Source organism: Podarcis raffonei, chromosome 17, assembly GCF_027172205.1.
Source record: "Podarcis raffonei isolate rPodRaf1 chromosome 17, rPodRaf1.pri, whole genome shotgun sequence".
In the NCBI taxonomy this organism is placed as follows: domain Eukaryota; kingdom Metazoa; phylum Chordata; class Lepidosauria; order Squamata; family Lacertidae; genus Podarcis; species Podarcis raffonei.
The window spans coordinates 10597687-10624120 of record NC_070618.1 but is presented as its reverse complement, the minus strand read 5'-3'; the positions used below and the strand labels follow the sequence as shown (position 1 = coordinate 10624120).

Sequence of the window (26434 nt, the reverse complement as noted above, 5' to 3'; positions counted from 1 at the left end):
CTTCCACTTTACGGGCCGCGAGCCAATGTGAACAACACTCGCTGTTGTCTCCTGCACTTGTGCAAATGGTTCAGAAGCACATTGCAAACTGGAACCTACCAATGATGCAATACTTTCAGTGTTGGTGATCCAGAAATGATCATAACTGTGTAAAGATATACCAAATATTTGTCGGTTTTGGTTTTTTACTTCTAATACGTCACTGAAAACTGTACTTCCTGGAAATGAGTTTGTGTGACCATTCACCTTTCAGGCATCTGGTTGCATGTTTTGGTTTTCCTCTTGGCTCCTGTTCCTCCTTTCTTCTGCAGTTAGATACATGCGCGATCCCGTAAAATAAACAGATTTGGCTATAGGTTAACACTACTGAGAGCAAAGGAAATCACCTGAGAACTAAAAGCATGGAAGGAAAATGTAAAGGACTAGTAGATAATATTTAAAAAAATAATAATCACCAGAGAAAGAAAGGAGGTGTTTTCCAACATTGAGAAAAATGGTGGGATGGGGGAATGTGAATAGTTTCAGCTCAGACAAATTCACACTTGGCTTAACATGGGAGGAAGACGCCATCTTTGCTGTTAAGAACACCAACAAGTTGTTGGGTTTTTCTTTTTTAAAAAAAGTTTAGTTCATTTTCTAGTAATATAAAACTAATTAATATAAAACACAATGCATATTAAAACATTTTAAAAGCTTGGGGATATTGTGCACAGTAAAGACTAACAGATTTATTATTGTTAATAAAAGACGCAGAGATTTATTACAGATTTATTGTGCTGCTATAAATCAGTTAGTGCCACAAGGCTCTGAGCTAGATTTGCCGCCTAACCTTCTGGAATCTTTGCAAGACCCAGCATTTAAGGGCCAAATCAGTTCTCCTGCTTTTAAGAAAAGTTTAATGGCTGTATCAGAATGGTAGAAAATCCAGTCAGCGTTGTGGTGCTGGGTGGGACTTTCCCCCAGTAGAAATTTATTCCTCAAGGCTGTTTGCCTCATGAGAGAAAGTACAGAAGTAACTTGAGTTGCACCTTTGGAATAATTATTACTTATCCTGGCATTGCACCCCAAACTTATGATGTTAAATGTTGATAAGGCTTATTGTATGCATACATTTTCCCTTCTATTTCTTCCATGATGACTTAGGACAAAAACCTCAGCCACACAAAACACACTTGGGCTAATCTTTTGCTGCATGACACTTCACGACAAAAACTACCTGAGGGGGACTAGCAGACCTGTGTCTGCCTGACACTTAGAGTGGTACATTTTTTATTATTTTACAAGATGTACCATGAGTGGTGTTGGCTGGAGGCAGGGAAAATAAGACTCATCTCTTCCTGCGTCTCCCGTCTTCCGCTCACCCTTGTTCTGCTGCCGCTGCCACTGAAACCTCCACCCCTTCAGTTTCCTTTGTCTCTTTGCTTCAGCAAGGAAAGTGTTAAGCTGGGGAGAGAACTTTTTCTGGTCCCTTGATTTTCTGTGTCACTATATCTTAGTCTGCAGGCTAGAACTAGCCTGCCTGGTGCAGCTCCATGTGCTTCTATCTTTAGGAGATATATTTTTTACCATCGTTGTTGTTGCAGAGGGGAGTGTTGAATCATGTGAACCCGTCCCCTGCAGGCTGAATCTGTACAGCCTGGATCTACATTTACCACCTGAGCAGGAACTAGGCCAAGGAGATGACAATATTGCCAGAGCATAGATTCTGCTACTTTGGGTGAAGATATATACTTTCATAAGACATATATATTTGGTTCCCCAACCCCTTCTCTGTCTCCTCTCCTCACAAGGTGCAGAATCTTATGGTAAATTCATATGACAGCGGTCCCTGTGCAGTTTGCCTTTTCAAGTCACCGCTGATGCATAGAGCAGGGTGGCCATGTATACTCTTTCTCATCACCTTGGCAGGTAGAGGTCCCGCTTTCCTACATGACCCTGGCCTGTCCACAAGCTTAGTAGCAGCTCTGCAAGCTCCTGACATGTTTGCATTAATAGAAGACAATATAAACTTGGATTACTGAAACGAGCTTTATGTGGGGCTGCCCTTAGGCATAGTCCGGAAGTTCAAGCCAGCAAAGAATGCAATGTGCGGCAGACAGCTAACAGCACCTGATGCTTCTGCTAAAACCTCTTTATTGGCTGCCCATATGCCGCCCATGAACGGGTGGTGCTGTGGTCTAAAACACTGAGCCTCCTGGGCTTACGAATCCAAAGGTTGGTGGTTCGAATCCCCACAACGGAGTGAGCTCCCGTTGCTCTGTCCCAGCTCCAGCCAACCTAGCAGTTCAAAAGCATACAAGTGCGAGTAGATAAATAGGTACTGCTCCGGCAGGAAGGTAAACTGCGCTTCCGTGCGCTCTGGTTTCCATCACGGTGTCCCGTTGTGCCAGAAGCAGTTTAGTCATGCTGGCCACATGACACGGAAAGCTGTCTGTGGACAAACACTGGCTCCCTCGGCCTGAAAGTGAGATGAGCGCCACAATCCCATAGTCGCCTTTGGCTGAACTTAACCAACCAGGGGTCCTTTACCTTTAATTTTTTATAAGCTGTCCAACATTTCTCCAATGAAAATAGGGATGTCCTATTTAATAATAATAATAATAATAATAATAATAATAATAATAATAATACTTTTATTATTTATATTATTTATTATTGCCCCAGCCACCCTGGGCAGCTTCCAACGTATATAAAAACATAACCAAACATTAAACATTTAAAAACTTCCATATACAGGGCTGCCTTCAGATCTCTTCTAAAGGTTGCATTGTTGCTGATCTCCTTGGCTCCCGACCCTCCAACATTTCTCAGATCAAAATAGGGATGTCCTAAGGAAAAGCAGGACATTCCAGGATCAAATCAGAAACCGGAATGGCTTCTGTAAATCTGGGACTGCCCCTGGAGAAGGGGCACTTGGAGGGTCTGTATGCTACCAGGCCATGTTCAAGGTGTTTGTGTTGGTAGACAAAGCCCTGAACAATTTGGGTCCAGGATACTTTAAGGCGGAAGACCCAGGCAGCGAAGAGTGTCCGTCTATTCCAGCCCAGTCACTGATATCACCCGAGTCCCCTGTGTCACAGGTGCCCAGCTGGCTTCAACCAGAAATCAAGCATTTAGTATTACTTTTCCCATGCGATGGAACACGCTTCCAGCAGAAATTTGGCAGGCATCCTTTTGCCCTTCGTATGCAGTTGCTATAATTTTCTTGAGTAGGCAAGAAAGGTTTAGTTTTTTGTAATTTTCAAAAAAGATTGCTGCACCCTCCCCTGATGTTTTGGGAGAGGGCAATATAAATAATTATTTTATAAATAAAACAAATGTAAATAAATAATAAGAGCCCGGCTAGATCAGGACAAAGACCCATCCAGTCTAGCAAACTGTTCTCATAGTAGCCTTACAGACCCCTCTTGGGAAGTTTGCAAGCAGGACAAGGATTGATGGGTTACAGTTAAGCAACATCTGGGGGGACAAAGGTACCTCACTCCTGGTGCAGTTCCAGAGTTTAGAATCATAAAATTGTACAGTTGGCAGAGACCACGAGGGTCATCTATTCATACCCCCTGCAAAGAAGGGATCTTTTTGCCCAACGTGGGGCTTGAACCCATGACCTTGAGATGAAGAACCTTATGCTCTACCAACTGAGCTGTCCCACAGACTGATGCTTCAGATCACCGCTTCGCACGCAACCACCAAGTGTAGGAAATGCTTGCACAGACTGGCTTGTTTTATTTTTGCTTTCTGCGCATTTGCAATGCATCATGCATGTGCCTAGCTGTTTGACTTTCAAAGAGTGCACCAAGGACCAGAGTTTACATTCCGTTTCGGCTTGTAATTGCCAGACGTTCGCTCAAACTGCCGGACTCCTTTTTGCAGAATAATATGATGGGGAAGCATGCCCAAAGGTAATTTGGACTGCATCCTTTTGCTCCCACGGCAGGATTTCAGTACCTAGGCATATGCCTCATGTGCTAATCCAAACAAGGCCCCTATGCTGCAGCTCTGTTCCTTATTAATAGAGATGCCCTGAGAGTACCTATTACTTTGGAAACTCTAGTTAAGATGTTCTCATGCAGAATAATGAGCTGGAAGACTTCGGAGGTGGTAGAGGGACCACTCTGAACATTTTACTGTGTTTAAAAACCAAGTCAACTGTGAGTAGAAAGCTAGTTTATCAGGGCAGTGCATTTTAGGCCAGCATTTTCCCTGCTCTGCTAATTTTCTGTTTGCAGATAGGTTTGTTTTGGTTAAAGCATAAGGGAACATTAAAAATGTGATCCCCGGAGTCTGAAGTGCACTCTGCTATCTCAGAGCTCCCACCACGTTCTGCTGCCTAAGGGCTTTTCCACCTAGGAGGGTTTGATCAAAAGCTTTTTCTTTCTAATGAGATGAGTAGGTTTAACTGGGATTTTGTGGGGTTGGTTGCGTGGCGAGTTCCCGCCTCCCCCATCGGAAATAAAGACACACGACACCAGCATTTTAGGTTAATAACCAACTTTATTGGTTACAGGAATTGAGCGGTATTGACTTAGGCATTGGTCCTATCGACTACCCAGCTTCAGCCTGATTGCTTGAAGTCCGGGAAGGGTTAACCACCAATAGGGGGAGTCCTGCTGATGCACATTAACTAGGAGCTCCCCCGGGGTCACCGCTCGGGGGCGTGCCTTAGGCCCACACCTCCATAGGCTTCGGACAAGGTAACGCCCCCCGGAATCCTTTACCGGACTACCCTTCGATATGGGGGGAAGGTGATGGCGCTTCCTCCCCCCCTCATCTGCATAACAATATCCTTACCAATGCCTAACTGCCAACGCCGAGGAAGTTGTGACGATTTGCTATGAGGTAAAACCAAATGGCTGGAGCCATTTGCCAAGTGGAAAAAATTCCTACCAGGCCCCTCAATAGCGACCAACTGAAGTCCATAGCAATGTCAGAGAGCCAAACCTAAAGGGTGGGAGGGATGGGAAACTGGAGCAGCTGGAGCAATGAAAGAGGAAAATCCTCGGCCACACCGGCCCTAAATAGCGCAGGCCACGCCTCCCGGGCCAGCCAATTGGCTGGCAAGGGAGATGACGCGGCAGAGGATTCCCTCAGTCTCGCGGGGGCTGTGAGCCAGCCCCCACACACGTGGGAAGGGCGTGAAGCCCGCAACCCCACCTCCTCTCCAGCTCGGAAGTGGCTTTTCAGCACAACCTAACAGTCCTCCTATTGCAACATCTCAGTCCGATTAATCCTCATCTTTTACACCAGGCAAGTATTTTGTTGCTGCTCCTGCCTCACAGCTGCAGTGCAGCCTTAAAATGGCCTGAGCGTCTTTCTCCTTCTTCTGTGTCAAGGCCCCGAGCCCCCTACCCCCATTTCTTGAATAATAAAACACATGGACCCAAGAGGGAGAAGTCCCGGCCACACGGCTGCTTCAATACAGTAAGCCACGGCCCCCCGGCTGACCGCATTGGTTGGCCATGGGCATGACATGGCCGGGACTCCCCTATGATGCGGGGGCACTGCCACGCCCCCGCTGTGCATGAGGAGGGTGCGTGGCCTGCACACAACACTGCCCCCCCCCAGGGGATGGGGAGCGGCCTTCAGGGAATCCTGGAAGCTGCCATTCTGCAAGGGGTCTTGGGTTTTTCACCAAAGAATTCTCAGCCCTGACTCCAAATTACATTGCCAGGGAAAGGCATGGGATTTAAGCTTCCATAAAACTGATATAAGTGTGTGCTACTCATAGGCTTCTGCATGCCTGGTTTGGAAAAAAGTGTTTTACGTAAAAGAACTGTGGTTTGGCTGGTACCAGGAGGGAGTAATCAATGCCACAGCAACATTTGTCCCTGTGTCCTTATCAAGTAAGCAAGCATCACTAATCCTAATTATTCTAAAACAGTTACACAAACAGAATGAGGTGGGAAATGAAGAGCTTTGGGTGGGTTTTTATTAAGAACTCCAGGTTCTGTTTAGTGTTTTCTTAAGTTGTCATAAGGGACGCGGGTGGCGCTATGGGTAAAACCTCAGTGCCTAGGACTTGCTGATCGTATGGTCGGCGGTTCGAATCCCCGCGGCGGGGTGAGCTCCCGTCGTTCGGTCCCAGCTCCTGCCCACCTAGCAGTTCGAAAGCACCTCTAAGTGCAAGTAGATAAATAGGTACCGCTTTATAGCGGGAAGGTAAACGGCATTTCTGTGTGCTGCGCTGGTGCTGGCTCACCAGAGCAGCTTCGTCACACTGGCCACGTGACCCGGAAGTGTCTGCAGACAGCGCTGGCTCCCAGCCTCTTAAGCGAGATGTGCACGCAACCCCAGAGTCGGACACGACTGGCCCGTACGGGCAGGGGTACCTTTACCTTTTTAAGTTGTCATAATCTCTTTATGTCTGTGCCAGCATCATTTATGTTGGCACAGCTTCTCAAAGAATACTGTTTGTTAATTAAATATGCCTGCAGAGCTCAATATGGGCTGTCTGATACTCTGGGGTCACCCTTCAAGCCTTGTGCAAAAAAACCCCACATCCTAAAAATGTCCTCAGCATCACTTGAAAAGTTGGTTTTGCAACATGGCGATCAAGCTCTGTGTAGGGGAAAGAGTGTGTTGCAGATCATTTGAAATGTGACATGGCCATTCCGCACCCCCACCCCCCACACCAATACTATGCTGATCAGGTAGCATTGTACTGCAGTGAAATGAACACTCGTGATACACTTAAAAAAAGAAAAAGAAATAAATCAGAGTACATTATTGTTCTTTTCCCTCTACAGAGAGACAAATCTCTGATGAGGAAATTGAAGCACACATCTGCATACATAAAACCAGGCCTTAGGGGGCTGGAGGGAAAGGGAATGTTTATTTTAGCGCTGAAATGAATTTGCTCCACAAACCTCTCCTCTGTGAATTTTGATGTTGAGTATGCAGCCTGCAGGTAGGCGGACGTATGGTTTAATGCTTCACCACGAGAAAAAACAACCTCAAAACCCTTCTGCATTCAAAACTAGGATGACAATGTAAAGGCTAATTAGAGTGCTTCTCTTTGAAATCTAGTTGCCAGTCCACAATTGTTGGGGTTTGTTTGTTTTTGGCATGGAGGGATATTTAGTCATGCGATTCCCCCATCTGCAGGGTCAGAAGTGGCACAGTCCAATAACAGTTTTACCGTTTCTTCTGCAACTTGTGTGAACTATTTTGATGTTATTTTGGACTGGGGAATCTGGGAGAAACTACGAAGCCTGAGGGGGCTGGTTGCAAGCTGAGCCAGTCAGCAGACAATGTGATATCCCATCTACCTCGGCTGCATATTTTGTTGCTATTGGTTGTGTTAGTTCCAGTACCATTTTGCAACAGGTTCTCTTTGTCCATTCCCAAAAGTTTGTCTCTCTCTCCCCTCACCCCCCCAACTTCTCAGTAGAGTGGTACCTCGGGTTAAGTACTTAATTCATTCTGGAGGTCCATTCTTAACCTGAAACTGTTCTTAACCTGAAGCACCACTTTAGCTAATGGGGCCTCCTGCTGCCACCGCACCGCTGGAGCACAATTTCTGTTCTCATCCTGAAGCAAAGTTCTTAACCTGAAGCACTATTTCTGGGTTAGCAGAGTCTGTAACCTGAAGCGTATGTAACCTGAGGTACTACTGTAGTACTGTATTTAGAAGCTTCAGTTCATCTCACTTGAAAAAAATGCAATTTCTTGATAGAGGGCTGAACGTTGTCTTCCTCAAAATAGTCTGTCTCTCTCTCTCTCTCTCTCTCTCTCTTACACACACACACAGAGAGAGAGAGAGAGACCCACAAAATCAGGGAGCTACAATGAAAGGCTAAACATGTTTTTGTTACAAAGTGCCTATCTGTATGGATTTTTCCACAGACCCTTCAAGTGTCTCTGTTTTCCAGGGACAGTCCCAGATTCACAGAAGCCTTCCTGCTTTTCCTTAGTAAGTCTCTATTTTCATTGGAGAAATGTTGGAGGGTATGGAGTTCAGCGACCCCCCGAGCCAAGAGGATAAGTCACTAAACAACCTTTAGAAGACATCTGAAGGCAGCCCTGTAGAGGGATGTTTTTAACCCAGATGGATGGAGTATATACATCATAAAATTGTTATCATCATCATCATTATTATTATTATGGAATAGGACGTCCCTATTTTCATCGGGGAAATGTTGGAGGGTACGCACCTGTTTTCTCATTCTCCCAGGCCTCTCTACAGAAGTTGCTGTGATTTCCTGCAGCCCCCTAGCCTATTTGTAGCCTCCCTGACAGCACAAATGGGAAAACTCAGGTTCGTACACCAGAGAAATATGCGCAGCCAAGGGATCCAAAACGAATAAGGCCCCGTATATTTGAACATTCGCTTCAAACAAGCTTAACTGCAGGGACTTGTCAGTCGGCTCATGATTTACAGGTTAGGCCCTCAATCTGGCAGCCTGTAAGCAGCTTCTGCTTCTCTCTCTTTCTCCCCGTCCCCCTCCCCAAAGTGTGAAGCGGAGAGGTTGTAATGGTGATTTCATCCCTCATAAATCTATTTCTCTCTCCCCTCCCCACGCACGTACTCACACACGAGTGCTGGTCACAAGTCTGAGGCTGAGAACAATAGCTGCGAGCCACAAAACTGAAAAGGGTAGACAGGGTAAATGCCACAGCTGCGTTGCCACAGGACGGGGAGTTGCCGTGATAAAAACAGCAGCAGGTTCTAGCACGGCCTCCTCTGGTTGATATACAAGCTGCCGGAAAGATGAAGGGAGACTTAAAGCCACACAGATTCGAAACGAAGGCAAACAAGATTGCTAATTAGCCGTGGACTGTGTCGTCCCAACATGCCAGGGAGCATTATGTTCAGCTGTTGCAAAGATTTGCTCTGTGGGCAAATGAAAAGGCCATGTGGCCTGATCCCTGATGAAAACTTTGAAATAGAAAAGTCCAGATTTCAACAATGGCTCCAAAGGGACTTAGATGATCACCCTCCATGTAGTACTTGCACAGAAAGGCCAATCGCAATGCAGCTCTGAGACCTCTTTCTCTCTCTCTCTCTCTCACACACACACACAAGCTAATATGCTTATGCTATTCATTCCGAAAGCTTCTGCTGAAAAGCAGGAAAATATTGTTTGGCCAACAGGAGCTGGGCACTGCTTTCCTGCAGAGAATTTGTGAGATGGGAAATGCAGAACAAGAGCCCTCTCCAAGGTACTGAAAAAGCTCCACTGCATACCCTCCAACATTTCTCCGGTGGAAATAGAGGTGTCCTATTTGATGCTTTTGAATTATGGTGCTGGAGGAGACTCTTGAGAGTCCCATGGACTGCAAGAAGATCAAACCTATCCATTCTTAAGGAAATCAGCCCTGAGTGCTCACTGGAAGGACAGATCCTGAAGCTGAGACTCCAATACTTTGGCCACCTCATGAGAAGAGAAGACTCCTTGGAAAAGACCCTGATGTTGGGAAAGATGGAGGGCACAAGGAGAAGGGGACGACAGAGGAGGAGATGGTTGGACAGTGTTCTCGAAGCTACCAGCATGAGTTTGACCAAACTGCGGGAGGCAGTGGAAGACAGGAGTGCCTGGTGTGCTCTGGTCCATGGGGTCATGAAAAGTCAGACACGACTAAACAACAACAACATTCCATTATATATATATATATATATATATATATATATATATATATATATATATATATAATTTATATCCTGCCCCTCTGACTGGGTTGCCCCAGCCACTCTGGGCAGCTTCCAACATATATAAAAACACAGTAAAGCATTACAAATCTTCCCTATACAGGGCTGCCTTCAGATGTCTTCTAAAGGGCATTCAAATCAGAAACTGGGGTGGCTTCTGTAAATCTGGGACTGTCCCTGGAAAATAGGAACACTTGGTCTGCAGGTGGCTGAAAGGCCAAACTCCTAGTGGACTCTTACACTTTGTGAGCCATTCTGATGTGCTTTTGAAAAGCGGTATGAAAACAAAACAAAAAATAAAAGGATCTGGAACATGCTTTAGTGTCTTTCCATCATCACTGCTTCCCTACACAGCAGGAGATAGAGCTTCTGGGTCAAATGTAGCCTGGCAAGCCCTGACAGATGGAAATTAACTACTACCAGTCTACCAGCTTGGGTTTTTTTGTTTTTGCTCTTGCTTTTTTAAAATTTATACTCTGGGAAATTGAACCATTTTCCTTGCTTCTTCTAGGGAGTCCCATGTCACTGTTAGGAGTCAAGCGCAATTAATCACATAATGAACTCAAGCAACATAAAAGGCAATAAAATCTTAGGTTGCTGAGGAATCGTTAGCGGATGCAGCATTTGTATGCTAAAACCAAAAATATGAAATGGTTGTAATGGTATATTATCTCCAGCAGTCGAATTCTGAACTGATAGCTTTGGGTTTTTTTTCTTTTTTAATTCACAACTTGTTTTGGCCTCTACACAGCGAAGAGGGAGTTTTGCTTATAATTGGAACAGAGAAATCTCTAAAGGATTCAGCCATTCCAATCAACGCTAAAAGCAACAGTTTAGAACACAGAGGAAAATAAAGTATCGTGATCCATCAAAACTGTAGTGGGAATTAGTTGCATAGAATGAAGAAATATAGCATCTGGTTGAGACAAAAAACTTGTTGTTGGAAGAAAGGCCCTGAGAGGTCTTTAGTGATTCCAAATAATTGAGATTTTATTTTTTTTGCCTTGTCTTAATTGAAGCCAATGCATCTTAGTGCCCACTGCCCACAATAAAAGGTCGAAAGAATGAGCACATACAGTAAATACTACTTCAGTGTTTATAGAGTAATACTCTTCCTAAGTGTACCGCATAGACGATCTAGGATGCAGGCATAATTTATTGTCCCATTGTTACAGATGGAGGCTTAGATCTAGAGGCAGTGGCTTGTTCACAGCTACTCTATGAGTTCAGAGCATGGGGGAGAGTTGAATCAGGGAGATTCTGCCCCAGAGGTGTCCCTACCACGACACTGTGGTGCCTCTTGAGGACCAAATTAAATGTGATGTACTTTGGAATCTGGTGCTCCTGTTTTCAAGCAATCGCTAATTTAATTTAATTACTGCAATGCATTATATGTAGGGCTGCCTCTGAAGATGATTTGGAAACTTCAACTAGTGCAGAATTCAATGGCCAGGTTGCTTCCAGAGCAAGACAGTTTGAGCATATTACACTGATCCTGGTCCTACTGCGCTGGCTACCAATTTGTTTCCGGGTCCAAATCAAAGTGTTGGTTTTGACCTATAAAGCCTTAAATGACTTGGGACTGCAATATCTCAAGGACCGCCTCTTCCCATATGAACCTACCCAAACCCTGAGATCATCTTCTGAGGCCCTCCTTCATGTGCCTCCTCCTTGAGAGGTCCGGAGGGTGGCAACACGAGAATGAGGCCTTCTCTGTGGTGGCTCCCCATCTGTGGAATGCTCTCCCCAGGAAAGTTTGCCTGGCGCCTTCATTATACACCTTTAGGCACCGGGCAAAAACGTTCCTTTTTAACAAGGCCTTTGCCTGACCTGATCTACATCCTATACCCTTTTAAAATGTGTTTTTTGGGGGGAGGGCTATTGGGTTGTAGTTTTTTATTTTTATTAGGTATTTTGTGGTTTTATGTCTTGATATTATTCTGTGAACTGCCCTGAGACCCCCGTGTATAGGGCAGTACATAAATTCTAATATAGTAATAATAATAATAATAATAATCAGGGGGATGGTGCTGAATGGTGTTTAGCAGAGAAATAAATTAGGTGCATTTATTGTTCTTCTCTTCCCAACATGTTCGGATGTGTAATCTTTTTCAAAAGAAACATACAAGGTAGTTAAAGTGTTTGTGCTCTCCTCTCCAAATATTTATAATTTAGACCTAAAACAAACTGAGAAACTACTCAAAAAAAACCTTCACAACCACATCTAACTCAAGCAGACCTGGAGGTTGGAAGGGTGTGTTTAATCCTTTTCTCCTGTGCATTTTCCCTAATCTAAAATGATGCTCTTTTGAGAATGACATTAGCTCTGCGGGGGGCGAGGGAGGGCAGGAGGACAATTTAAATTGAGCATGAGAGTAAAGGTAAAGGGACCCCTGACCATTAGGTCCAGTCGTGGCCGACTCTGGGGTAGTGGCGCTCATCTCGCTTTACTGGCTGAGGGAGCCGGCGTACAGCTTCCGGGTCATGTGGCCAGCGTGACTAAGCCGCTTCTGACGAACCAGAGCAGCGCATGGAAACACCGTTTACCTTCCCGCTGGAGTGGTACCTATTTATCTACTTGCACTTTGATGTGCTTTTGAACTGCTAGGTTGGCAGGAACTGCTAGGTTGGCAGGAGAGCATTAGAGGAAAGGGTTAAAAAGGCCTTCTTTCCAGCGGCTGCTGTGAGGTAAACAAAACAAAAACTGAGAGGGATCCTGATTATGGATCTCCTGCAGGATGTCTGGTTTGACCTACTGTAGCAGGGGAAATGTTTTTTGCCTTTGTATTTATTGTTTTGCTTTTCCTGTATTTTATGGGCCATGTGGTTCATTTGCAAGCTCCATTCCTGCCCTGTCTTGGAGTTTGAAATAAGATAGGAGAAAATTGTGAGGATTTCTAGAAACAGGATTCCAGGGCATATGGCACAATTAGTAGTAGTTGTAGTAACAACAACAACAACAACAACAATAAATTACCTATACCCTGCCCATCTGGCTGGGTTTCCCCAGCCACTCTGGGCAGCTTCCCACAGGAAATTAAAAATACATTAAAACATCAGCATTTTTTTTAAAAAACTTCCCTAAATAAACTTCTAACAATGCAACATTGCACTGCACTGCTACTGACATTGCATATGGCAGTTCCCTTCTCCTGTCTTGCAGGCAAGAAGCTTCCCCATCCAGCAGAGAGGTGATGAGACTGGACACAACCTCTGTCACCTGTGGGGACTCATTGGTCCACCACCAGATGCTGCAGGTGGCCAACTCTCATCATCCTGGCCATTAATTAGCCATGCTTGCTGGGGATGGTGGGCAGTTGAGCCCAGCAACTTCTGATGTGCCAAAGCACCGCCCCCCCCCGCACACGCCTGACCTACATGCTCTCAATTGCCCACTCTGGGTGCAACGGCTTTGCATCTTGAAAGGCAGGGCTGCAAATAGTCTTTCTCCAAGGCAGTGCTTTTGTGATGGGGAGGAGTTAGGACTTATTCCTTTTCTCATTGCATGCAGCATGCAGCGGCAGCTTTATTTTCCTTGCTTGCTTCTTGCAGGCTGATATACCTCTTCTTCTTTTTTTAATGCTCTTGTGGAACAGCATTGTAGAAGAGCATTAAAGCTCTGGCAAGGATGAGGGTTTTTTTCCAGGTGGCACCTGTCATCCATCACATACAACATCCCTGGCTTTCGTCCAGGTATCGTGGTCCAAATTCAATTTCCTGACACATTTTGCAGTCCTGCGGTGTACTTTCCAAAGAATGAATCAGAGCAGAATGGAAATTCATTAGGCACTCTAGTTACAGCGGAGCTGGAGGAGCGACTCGCCCACCGCATTAGCACAAGGGGGTGAACTCCTTGTTTCTCTACATTAGCTGCAAACGTTAAAAGTTAATACCTCCAGCCGTGCAGGCAGATGGGGAGAGGGCAAATGCGAGCAGGGCTGTCTGTACAGTGCTGTTGCAAATATGCAAGGTGTTGGGGCTTATCTGGATTAGAAACCTACGCCAGTTTTATGCCTGCGTAGCTCTTATGGCTTCCACCAAAAAAACTTGGGAAATGTAGTTTGGTTCAGGGTGCTGGGGATTGTTGCATTGTGAGGGGTAGACTACACTTTCCATAAAGCTTTAGATGTATGGTATCACGTTGCATTTAACATTGCTCTCAGGCTTGTGTTTCTTATTTAGGTGCTGCCTTTAACCCTTAAGGTCAAGATGGATTAAGGCAGGCTTCCTCAGACTCGGCCCTCCAGATGTTTTTGGCCTACAACTCCCATGATCCTTAGCTAGCAGGACCAGTGGTCAGGGATAATGGGAATTGTAGTTTCAAAACGTCTGGAGGGCCGAGGCTGAGGAAGCCTGGATTAAGCGGTCTAATTCCATGCAGGGGGCAAGGGGGGAAATAATACGTAAGGGAGAAGAGAGAGAGAGGAAGGAGGGGTGCCACATTTGCTTTGGACTCCGACATCCCCTGCCATTTCCCTTGGTCTTCCAAGGGGTAGAGCAAATAATTTGAAGAGTTATGTGGTACCTCTTTCATTCTTCCCACCCTGTCAGATCTGTCCATTTGTATGCAGACATGTATGGTGTTATGACTAGCATTTCTCAAGGGACAGCTGTTGTGAGGCTGTTGAATTCTGAACAACGTGTGATTCTGGTCTCTTATCTCTCTGGGCTCCATCAATGCCAGACCAGCTTTTGCAGCATTGCGAGAGAAGAAATTCCATGAAAGAATTGAGGAACTGGCTGTGTTCAGGCACTGCTACAGTTTATTGTGAGAGGAACAAGCCTAGCCTCCTCCTGGGGTTTTTACACTTGTCCACCTCCCTCCTCTGGTGCAGCTGCAAGTAGTAGCTGATGATCTCAGCTTCCATGTCATCTGTTTGATGTATCATGGTTAATCATACCCATGACTAAACAAATAACGCTTCGGTCTTCCTTCCCAGGGGGGGGGGGTGTCTGTATGTATTTTATTCTGAATCCAAGTTATGGGTCGTTGGACCACAATGAAGATTACTATTATTATATCATGGTTAATTTTAACATGGTTTGTTTGAAACAAGCCAACTTCAAGCCATAGTTTATGAAGCTGGCTTATTTCACTGAACTGTGGTTACAACTAACCACAGTTTAGGGTTAGAACGTAATGTTAAATTGTGCTTTATTGAAATCAGAAGTGAAAGTGGCCAAACTCATTGTCATGATGTACTGGGGGGGGGGTTGCCCAGTGGTGGAGCTTATGCCCGCGCTGCCCAGGCATGGATGCACGGAGTGGTGCGTGTGCCCTGCAGCCGGTGGTGGAGCGAGCCACTGATGGCAGACATTCAGCATGCCGCCTGCCCGATGCCCCCCCCCCAGTGAAGACACCCGGGGCGGTCTGCCCCCACTGCACCCCCCTTCCTCTGCCCCTGGGGTTGCCTCAAACCTGGGGAGGCCAGTAGGCTCATTTCTCACAAGATAAACTACGGCTGATTGTGGTGTTCAAATTTAGCCAGTGCAGAGTTCTGACCTCTCTAGTAAGGTATTATCTTTTTATAGGTTTCTCTCTCCTTTGGGGATTGATATTAACACTGGGGCCACAATTCCATACACCTCAATTCTCTCTGTTTACCAGAGACAGCCTTTCTTTTCTGATCTCTCCTCCAGTTAACAGGCTTGGGGGTATATCTTTTCTAAAATGTTGTTAGTGTGCTCATATGGTTCTTCAGAATCCAGCTTCCTCCCCAGGGCCACAACAAATTGAATTAAATCTATGAGTGGTGGTAGATAAATAGGGATAATTGGAGCAAAAAATTAATATATGCTGGTGCTGCTGAGTAAATCAGTTCAGTGTACCAGAGGCAGAGATGAGCTTTCAGCAAAGTCCAGTGCTTCAAACAGTGATTTCTCCTGGACAAATAAGCACACTTCAAATACACAAGAGTGGGTTTTTACTTTCATCTGTGGAATATTAGAGAATACTGAAGACTAGGTAGCCTGTTTTGTTTGTGTGGTGGAGGATATTTGCGTATTTTATTTTATTTTTACTGTAACTAATCACCTGACTCTGGGGGTAAATGAGTTTAAAAGGAAAAGCGATTTGCTAGTTCCGCTGTGCGATCAGCTGCTAAAGTAAAAACTTTCAAAGCATTTCTGGCTGCATGTGTGTTTCTCCCATGTCCAACCTATGGATGTCCACAATTATGGCAATGAGTACCTGAAGCAGGGTGGGTGGGGTGAACCTCAGGTGTGGTTGGTCAGGTGTACCTGCTACCATTAGGCAAGGCTAGTGGGGCACCTCCTTTTTTGCCTCACTTTCTGCTCCCCCCATTTCCCCTTGTCTCGTCCCCATAAAATGAAGACAGGGCCACAAGTTGCCAACCTAAAGGCGAGGGCGCGCACACAGAATACATTGATACATTGTCTATATTCTGTAATTAGTGGTATAACACAACCACTTAGGAAAAGACTAAAAAGAGGAAGTGTGTAGGTATTTTGTTTCTAGCTTCTTCTTTTTAAAGCGCGTTAAACTGAGAAATGTTTAACGGGCATAACTTTGCAATGCAGAATACACTGCATATTCTTATGTCATTTACCGTGCTGTCAAGGCTGTAAAAATACAACCAAGTTGCCAAGTGCTCTGGGAGCCCCCAAAGGCTAAGTAACTATTTGTTATCTTCTCCCTCCCCTCTTTTAATGCACAGCACAATATTTTGCAAGCATCATGGTCATTGTCGGCTTATCTGTGGTGGTGACGGTTCTCGTCCTTCAGTTCCATCATCACGACCCTCAAGCTGGGAAGATGCCCCAATGGGTAAGTGCAAACAGATGAATCTCAAAAACATGCAGGGATAAATATATATAATTTTTTTGGAAGTGATAGAAAGAACAGAATATTTTAAAGAGAAGCTCACAATTCTGTCAAGGTGTCTCACATACGATATGCTCCCATTTGCTTTTGACTAAACCTGCACAATTTGTGACCCATCCAGAGTATGTAGGCTTCTCAAAAAGCAAGGATGGCCACTTCAGTCCCTGGCTTACATTTATTTGCTTATTTGTAAAAGTATTCATATGCCTCCCACTTACAAACCATTACAATAACTTAATAGTTAGCTGCTTTCTGATTTTAACATTTTTACAAGTTTTTGATTTTATGGTTTTATGTATGATGGCTGCAAACTACTCCTGTTATTATATTTTTATATATAGTAGTATATAATTTTTTATATAAATAAGACAGTTTAAAACATCTTGTTGTATCTGTCTGTCTCAAGAGACAATGAAGTGCACCTCCAGTGGTGAAATCAAACTTCCTCAGGGCGCAATATGACACAATCATTAAAATGACTGGCTACTCAAGGGAAATAATAATAATAATATTGTATACTGCCCTATACCCTTAGGTTGCAGAGCATAAAATTTAAACAATGGCATAGGCCTGCTGACATAGCAGTCTCCAGAAATCAAAAGCGAGGGTGCCTGCTGAATCTCTCCTGTAGCTAACTCGTGGTTAATTTCCCCAGCAGCTATCCCTATGTGTTTCAGCGAAATAAAATAGTTAGAAATTCTGTGCTTACAAGATTGCGGGGCCAGGCGTTACCTTCCAAAAGCCTTGAGGATTGCATTGAGATTCTGGAATTGCTGTCCTCGTGCAGTTCAGAATAGAGTGAATTTTGCATGGAATAGTAATTGGTACATGCAGGAGGCTTACATCATAAAGAGGATGTTTGCTTGTGGTCTGGAAGAGGTAGAAGGTAGACTCATCTCTGTAGCTGTGCAAAAGGACGCCTCAACAGAATACTGAGAAGTTGGTTCTCTCATACAAACCAAGACGGCTGGAGGGACTGTTGCTCTTGTGATTCCCATCACATCAGCACTGCTGTTCTCTTGCTAGGCTTCTTGTCGGCCGTGTTACCTGTCTCTTTCACAGGCTTCCCTGTAGCTCTTTGCTAGGTAAGAAAGGCATCCTAACAGATTCCCCATCGATGGAGGAGTCTGAATTCTCTTCCTGGAAATTTGGTTCTCTGCCACTCTCATCTCCCGCTCATAAATAAGTCTCTCCTACGGAGCCGAGAGCTGACTTGATTTCATTTGTGTTTATAATGAATTGCATATTGTTCTGTGATTATTTTTCACCTTGAAAAATAACTGATTTTAAGAGGGATGGAGGCACTGCCTCGGGAGCAGCACTAACCAACAAAATCCCACTGCTTAATTGAGTGGCACTCGAGGTTAACCAGCATAAATTTTACCTGCGATGAATTTTTGCAAGGACATTCCGCAGTTTGCCTTGATGTTAGCTATTTCGTTTTAGCTATTAGCAGCTAATTAATTGCAGCAATTATGTACAGCTCTGTTAATTTGCATGTTGCCGGTTATATGGGTTGATTATAAAGTTCACTGCCCTGATCCAGCAAGAGAAAATAGGCATGCAAATAGTCATGCAGGTGTATTATCTGGGGATCAAAAGTCCAATCTAGGGCTGGGATAATATTTTCTGAAATGGAGCTGGCCATCTGTTCAGCAGGAAGCAGAGGAATGGAATGAGTCCCCCCTTTCCCACTTGCCCTGACTTTGAATTTAAATAATATTAACACCAATATTACAACAACAATGGCCGCCGGCAAAGGAGTGTAAATAGCATAGAAACAACATAATACGGGGCCAAGTATAGGGAATTGCCTAAAAAGTTGTTTGAATACATTGAATAATTGCATTTGTATTTGGTTATGTTCCAAAAAGGCAAGGAAGAAATAAGTAAATTTAGAAATTATATTGAACACTGGAAACATTGTATTTCAACAGATATTATAACAAGAATGTTTAGAGAGGAATACTGTCATTTTGAATGGTCTTTCATGGTTCCTCTGCTTCTTAAAAATAATTTGAAAGAATAATTAAAAGGATACGTAACGTCAGAAATCCCAGTATTGTTTCTAATTGGAATCCACTCAAGTTGCAAATCAAGATTTAAGTTTGTGCAGGCTCTGTTCATTTTACAAATGGAACGTCTCAACTGGGTTGCCATTTTATCATCTACATGGTAAAGCATACATTTCTCTTGTGAAGTATACATTTTAAAATTGATTTTAAAAAATAATTTGAAATAGTGAGGGCTGTGTTCACTGTAGCGCTAAGCAGATTGCTCTGTCAGCACAAGGATTTCTTCTTATGCAACTGAACCGTCTCCAACTCTCCTTCCCTTACACATGCCCTAAATCTATTCTGCGGGTCCCCCATTCCCACAGAACAGATTTTTTGGGGGGGGGGACAGCAGGGAATTCCCTTGTGCTAATCCTTGTACTAGGATAAAAACATAGTTTGACTAGAACTCTCCTTTCTCAAATTCATTTCAGCACTCATTCACATATTGCAGTACAAAGGAAGTTAATTTTTTGTGTGCCTAACTAATCTCTAGGAACAATTTTTAATTTCAGTAGATTTTTTTTAACACATGTGCTACATCTGTCCAGCTAAAATGAATGTTGCGCTAGTTTGTGCCCTTATTTATTATGGGAGGACTCGGTCAGCTGAGATTGGGGCCAATTTCTTGGATCCTTTTGAGATTTTGCGTCTTCTAAAAAGTTGAAGGCACAGAGAGACTTGGGGCTCATCCATGCTTGCCCTTGGCTCACCGCTTCCCCCTGGGGCAACCCATTTTTTAGTGCTGAATCAGAGCCAATGTCAACTGGGTTTTCTCTGGATTGACGTTGGCTCCGATTTATCACTAAAGAGCGGGTTTTCCCAAGGAAAGTGGCGGGGCAAGGCCGAACCTTTTGGCCGGTGTCTAGAAAGCGTGGGATAAGCAGAAAGCTACTTGGAGCCATGCTTTCTAGTGGTAAATCAGGTCCTGTCAAAAAGAGTCACTAGTCTTGGGTTCAGGACTTTGAGACAAATCCACCTTTTAAGCTTGTGGTGGGCCCCCCCCCTTTCTCTTTTCAAGCCTGTAAAGTATGGATAACTTTTTAATTACAAGCTACGGACAGCTTTTTAATTACATAAATATCATTTGGAAGAATCAGTGACCTCATATTGTGCGGTTGCCCCAACAGTTGCTTCATCCCATATAATAAGTTCATTTCGTTTGTCAGCTTATAATATTATGAAATTTTTTAACATTAAAAATTCACCACCAGGGCCAGATTAGTGCTTTTTTATGCTTGTTCAATAGGCTCCATTGATGTCTTGGGAGCTGAACGCTATGATGCAATCAAGAGCTGCAGGCAGGAATGCCAAGAGTTATTCCTGTTGGTATCTATTACATGTCACTGCAGGAGGCCCTGTGGGAATCTGAGCAATAGCTTCTAGATAGCCTTTGGTTGTAGAGTTCATTTCAAAGTCACAGATGTTCTCTGAAAGTTCAGGAGCTAAACAGTCTGTTTACAGAGTCTCATTTAAATTCGGAATATAACTTTACTAGCTATTGTTGAAATTCCCAGTGAAGGACATCAGTGCTTAGTCCATGCTACCAGATGCTTTCCATCTGGGTTTCCTTCCTTGTATTCACCTTGCAAACATGGGACTGGAACCCTGCAGGGAAAAGCTGTTTTGAAGGAGAAAGTTTCACCGGGAGAGACCAGAAGTGAATCCAGTTCAGCATTCTGGTTCCAGAAGTTTGGGTACTTCTGCAAAGTTTAGCAGTGAAACAGTAAGTCAACAAGGGCTTCCTCTTTTGTTTGTCCCCAGCATCTGGTGATCTGTCAGGGCTAATAGTGCTTTCCTCCGTGAATTAGGTTGTGCTAGCCCAGTGCGTGTAGTACAGTCAAACCTCAGTTGTCAAATGTAATCTGTTCCGGAAGCCCGTTTGGCTTCTGAAATGTTCGACAGCCAAGGCATGGCTTCTGATTGGCTGCAGGAGCTTCCTGCACTGAAGCGGAAGCCTCGTCAGACATTCAGCTTCCAAAAAATGTTTGAAAACCGGAACACTCTCTGCTGGGTTTTTGGCATTCTGGTGCCAAAATGTCCCAAAACGGGGGCGTTTCGGAACTGAGGTTTGACTGTACCTATTTCCCCTAACAACCAGTTGTAGGCACCCTGAGCCCAAAGTGGATCTAATCTAAATCTCCCTGTACTTCCAATTAACTGCCCCTACCTGATAAGTTGGGGATCAGGTCACCCCCACTTTTATAGAGAATGTTTCATTGAGACCCTCCAAATACTTACAAGGCATTCACAAGTACAGTGGTACCTCAGGTTAAGTACTTAATTCGTTCCGGAGGTCCATTCTTAACCTGAAACTGTTCTTAACCTGAAGCACCACTTTAGCTAATGGGGCCACCCGCTGCCACCGCGCCGCTGGAGCACAATTTCTGTTCTCATCCTGAAGCAAAGTTCTTAACCCGAGGTACTATTTCTGGGTTAGCGGAGTCTGTAACCTGAAGCGTATGTAACCCGAGGTACCACTGTATTTAAAAAGGGCATTCTATTCTAATAAGGCAACCTCAAATCCCAGGGTAATGTAGTATTGTGGCAGCAGGGGTAGAGTCTATCATGAGCTCCAGCACAAATGATAGTGGCAGCAGTAGAATTTAAATGTATCACAGGATTTCCAGAGTTTTCTGAGAAAACTGAGCAACACCCATCGCTTCTTAGAGCAACTTCAAATTGCCTAGAAAACAGGGAGAAACATCAGGATAGGAAAGAGAATGATTTGGGTGCTCGTGCTGCTGTGGTTGCAGAATGTCACACACAACAATGGGCCATTAAATCTTCCTCGGTTATTGTAAAATACTTCAAAGCACGATGCATAGGACAGCAGTTGCTAACCTCCCGTTCAGGGGCCTGATCCAGCCTCCCAAGCACCTTCCCCCTTCTGGAGGAAGACCCCATTGATTTGGTGGTGGCAAAAATATATATATTTAAAAATAGGCAGAGTCCTAGGATGGGCAGAGCCAAATGCACTGACGCAGATACACAATGCCCTCCTACTGGGCCATCAGATCCATCATTTGATGAGTAGAGGGGCGACAGTAACTTCATCTTGATCATCAGCTGACCTTCATAGGTGAGCTGAGGAGGAGGGGCTATGTTCTTGTACGTGTTATATGCCTGTGTATCAGAAAGAGTGGAGGTCACCACAACCATTACTGGCATTTGGCTACGCTGGAAGACTAGCCAGGGGTGAATGTGGCCCTCAGGTCAAAAAAGGTTAGACACCACCACCACCTGTCATAAGAAAACAAGAAAAGGATTTACGTAAGTATCTACCCAAGGAAGATTTTAAATTTACATAGGGTAGATAACTTCTAACCCAAAGTGGAGTCTTTTGACCAAATTATCTATAGAGATACAGCTGCCTTTGTCATATGGCTGATCTTCACAAAGGCGATTTCTCCTCCTTCTTGTTTTAAATTCTCTACTTACAACATGGCAGTGTTTGAGGAAAAAAGCAAGTTTAAAGCTCACATGGATCTTTGGATTCTGGCCAGTATGTGGGTTTGTATTGGACATAAACATCATTAGCAACATTTACTCCAATTATTAGTGAGATAATGATTCGCCTCGGGCATTTTTTTCAAAACCTACCCTCCAGGTAACGATTACATAAGCTTGAGTAGGTATGGCATTCAATAAGTATGTAATTTGTCTTCTCTGTTGCTAGAAATCACCCTTATTCCATAACACAATTTTTAAAAAGAACCTTGTAGTTTCTTTGTGTGTGCTGAGGTTAGACAATTGTTATATATGCAGTAGGGTTAGGGAAATTTCTCAAATAATTTAGATGCGGTATCAAAGTATGGTTCACTTATTTGAATTGCTGCTTCTTGTTCCATTGCAATCTGTAGAAGTAAAAAAGATTCAAGCCCAAGAGCACTTTTGATATAGATCAGAAAAAGGATCAGTAGAACTGAATTCACTCGCTTCAACAATCAATGCGTGCCGATAGAGCCTTTGAGAAAGGCCATACCTTTATCCTTCAGTATCAGGCTAGAGCTTCTATTAATCTGAGCTCTAAAGAGACCCAATCCTTTGGCCATTTTCTGTTGTTGTGAAGATCCAGGATTCTGAGCTACTTTATTAATGGTGTGGATCAAGGCCTGAAAACAAGCACCCATCCCTTTTAAAATCCTTTATACTTGGTGTAATGGCCTCATTTCTGCATTTTCAAAAGCAGTGTTCACAGTATCTTCCAAGCACACAGGAAATGACCCACTCCCCTCCCTCCTAGTGCTCCTATCTACCAGGAATAGATTGAAAACAATCTCCCAGTCCTCACCTTTTCTTCTACCTACCTGAATGCTTGAAAGGTGTCAGTGGCCTGTTATCCCAGGTACTTCTCTTCACCCGTGTGGAACCTGCCAGGTACCAAATTCTGCCTCTAGAGGTGTGCCTAGTTCCAAATAATAGATTGGGGGGTCTCCTATCAACCCACCTCCTTAGTTGCAAAGGGTTCAAACTGGGAATTACTCCATGGAAAAAATTGTTGTCTTCCTTCAAGCAAGTTTAAGATTCTATTGTAATACTAGGGTTAAACCAGAGGGGGGCAGGGGCACACATGCAAGCCCCACTCGCAACACCCCCAGATATTACTTCTGGTAAATGAGCAACCATAGCTGCTAGAGGGCCATGAAAATTTGTGGCATGGGCTTTTTAGACTCATCTGCCCATGTAAGGGACACGGGTGGCACTGTGGTCTAAACCACAGAGCCTAGGGCTTGCCGATCAGAAGGTTGGCAGTTTGAATCCCCGTGACGGGGTGAGCTCCTGTTGCTCGGTGCCTGCTCCTGCCAACCTAGCAGTTCAAAAGCACACTAGGGCAAGTAGATAAATAGGTACTGCTCCGGCGGGAAGGTAAACGGTGTTTCCATGCACTGCTCTGGTTCGCCAGAAGCGGCTTAATCATGCTGGCCACATGACCCGGAAGCTGTACACCAGCTCCCTCGGCCAGTAAAGTGAGATGAGCCCCGCAACCCCAGAGTCGACACGACTGGACCTAATGGTCAGAGGTCCCTTTACCCATGTACTATCTGAAACCACAGGGGCTTGTTGGTCGTTGGATATGAAATACATTGACATTATTTTCAGCTCTCCTATCCCACTGTAGCAGCCTCTTTTCTCATGAAGCTCCTATCGGCTAAGAAGGTTTTCAGAACTATTTATTTATTAACATGGGACTCTAATCCTGCTGGCATATTGAACACTGGGAAAATGGGTTGCCAGAACTTCTGCCCCATGTCTTTTATCGTTGCCCATTCCCAAGGGAAACTTGCAAAGTAGAAGCAGCAGCCACAGGCTAATATCACATGGGGGTATAGTACAACATTTTGTTTCTCTGTTGCATTTATTCCAACGCTAAAACTATTGGTTTGAGGTAAGCAATTAAAATTCAAGGCTAGGTCCTTACCGGTGAGAGATATTTGTCTAGTTGTGTCAGGAAACTATTCTGCAAGCGAGAGATCCCTCTTCATGGTTGATATGTAGTTGATTAATCTAATTTCCCTTGGGGCTGGACACAAGGTCCCATTTTCCAAGCTTTTTTGATTCAATTAGCTCTCAACAAAGCATGAGGTTCCTCAAACAAGATACTCATTAGAGATGGTGTAATCTGTTATTATACAAGTTACCAGAGAAATCTATACCACTACCACCTACATGAGCTAATCCAAGAGACTTTCTTTATAAATAGAATACTCCTTCACACTGCTATACATTAAAGGATTAAGACTGATAACAGTTCAGCCCTGTTTAAATTCTTTGACTTCAATAATTTAATCACTTTCCAGTAGTTAAGTTTCTTAACCAATTTTAATTTCTTGTAAGTACTCAATAGAGACTGCTTCCACTACAACTATAAAAAGAGCTCTTGCAATGCACCTGAGGCATCTATTTTCCAGATTAGTGGCCTGAAACATAAAAGTCTAGTAGAAGCACAGTTAATACAAAAATTGTTTTTTCCTGACATCTTTGTTTCATTCTAGATAGTCATGATCTATGACGCTTCATACAGAAATTTATAGAATGGCAAAATCCCTTTGCAAAACACATTTCCCCTGATGCTTCTTGGTGCAATTAGTATTTGTTGTAAAGTTGGTCTTTCAAAGCTTTTGAGAAATGTGCTGATGGTTTCTGTATTTTTTTTCAGGTTCGTGTAGTTCTGCTGAACTGGTGTGCTTGGTTTTTGAGAATGAAAAAACCTGGCGAGAGCTTAAGACCCCTTTCTTGCAAATATAGCCACTCTAGACACCAGTCAAGTGTCAGCAGCGTAGAAATGAATGTCTTACCAGGACACCAATCTAGCAATGGCAACATGATCTACAGCTACCATGTCATGGAAAACCCTTGCTGCCCACAGAACAGTGATATGAGCGATAAGGGTGGGAAAGGTCCCAGTTCTTCACCTGAAGATGCTGAGCTTACTCAAAGGAAAGTTTTAATGGACACTATCCCAGTGATTGTGAAAATCCTGGAAGAAGTTCAGTTCATTGCAGCCCGTTTCCGAAAACAGGACGAAGGGGAAGAAATCTGCAGTGAATGGAAGTTTGCTGCTGCTGTCATAGACAGATTGTGCCTCGTGGCGTTTTCACTCTTTGCCATCATCTGCACGCTCACAATACTAATGTCTGCTCCAAATTTCATTGAAGCTGTTACAAAAGATTTTACATAAGGATCTCAGACACCAACAGAAAACTCCCAAAGGTTATTGGGGATTACGAATTGATGCCATTAATTTTGTTAAACAATGAGATTTTAAAATTGGGAAGTGCACTTTGTGTGCCGACTTCAATAAAGGAAAGGAGTTGGAATGAATTTCAGCATCCAGTTGTCTCCCCCAATATTAGAGATTACAAGGTACAGGATTAAGGTACCTGGCTCTGTTACTTGTTCTGTAAACAGTGTCCTCTCCCTGTACTCGTGGTCATGATCTCTGATAAATATTAGATGAAACCTGATATACGACATATGCGTTGCCAAGTAATTAGTCAAGTATAAGTGCTACTAGGGAAACACTAGTGAACATTTTGCTGCATTTGTAAATCTCTCCTTAAACACGTTATTTGCTGTCATTTCCTTAAACACGTTATGTGTCATTTTCAATATCTTTGTTTGCATCTTGACGCAAAGTTCATCTATGGTAATGTATCACTTTTGCCTTGAATGATATTGCGGTTTGCCAAATAAATGGCGAGTTTTAGCTTTTATCACCATTGTGATGGTCTGAAATATTTATCCAGCTTGCCCTGGGAATATCTTCAAAACGTTTTCCAGTGTCCAACATACTCACAGGAACGACAACTTATCACCTTTCCCTAAGTTAAACATTAAGGCTGCAAATGTGTTTGTATACATAATCAAATTTCATTAAATTGTATTGGTCTAATGCTTATTTATTCTAGCCTGTTAGGATGTACATAGTCCCAAACGTTTAGAAAGCATTATGTGTATCACTTGCTGGGTTGAGAATGATGGGTATAAATCAGGTGCATGTTCAGGTAGGCATCTGAATGTGTATCTGAGCAAAGGTTTGGATACACATTCCCCCTAATTGCACATGAAATGCCTTTGTGTAAGGCTATTTGTCATAGACTGCAATGTGTAAGGGAGCATTCAGCTGACCTATAAGCCCATTAAGATGGTGGAGAGCTCTACTGCTGAAAGCTATAGCTACTGCGGGGGAGAGCAATCCAAACCCATGATCTGCAGTACTTGGGAGAGGAGGTTGGTCCCTGACTCCACTGGCTCTGTTTGTGGGGGAGCCCAGTGGTGAGGAGCACCCCAAGGCACCCACCAACATGGCAGGAAGGTGGTATTCCTGTCACTGGAACGCCCTGGAATGGATCCTGAGCCAGCCCTACTGCTGTCATGTGGCAA

General features: G+C 43.9%; 1 protein-coding gene across 2 annotated transcripts in view; it reads left to right on the top strand.

Annotated features, from left to right (window-relative positions):
• LOC128405110 (neuronal acetylcholine receptor subunit alpha-7-like) overlaps positions 1–25764 on the top strand; it is a 113427-nt gene extending 87663 nt beyond the window's left edge. For both annotated transcript variants that reach the window (XM_053371337.1, XM_053371338.1), the window contains 2 exons: positions 16327–16436; positions 24708–25764. In XM_053371337.1, coding sequence (XP_053227312.1) covers positions 16327–16436; positions 24708–25229 — 632 coding nt within the window. In that variant the 3' untranslated portion in view covers positions 25230–25764. The remainder of the gene's footprint in view (positions 1–16326; positions 16437–24707) is intronic.
• Positions 25765–26434: the final 670 nt, after the last annotated feature.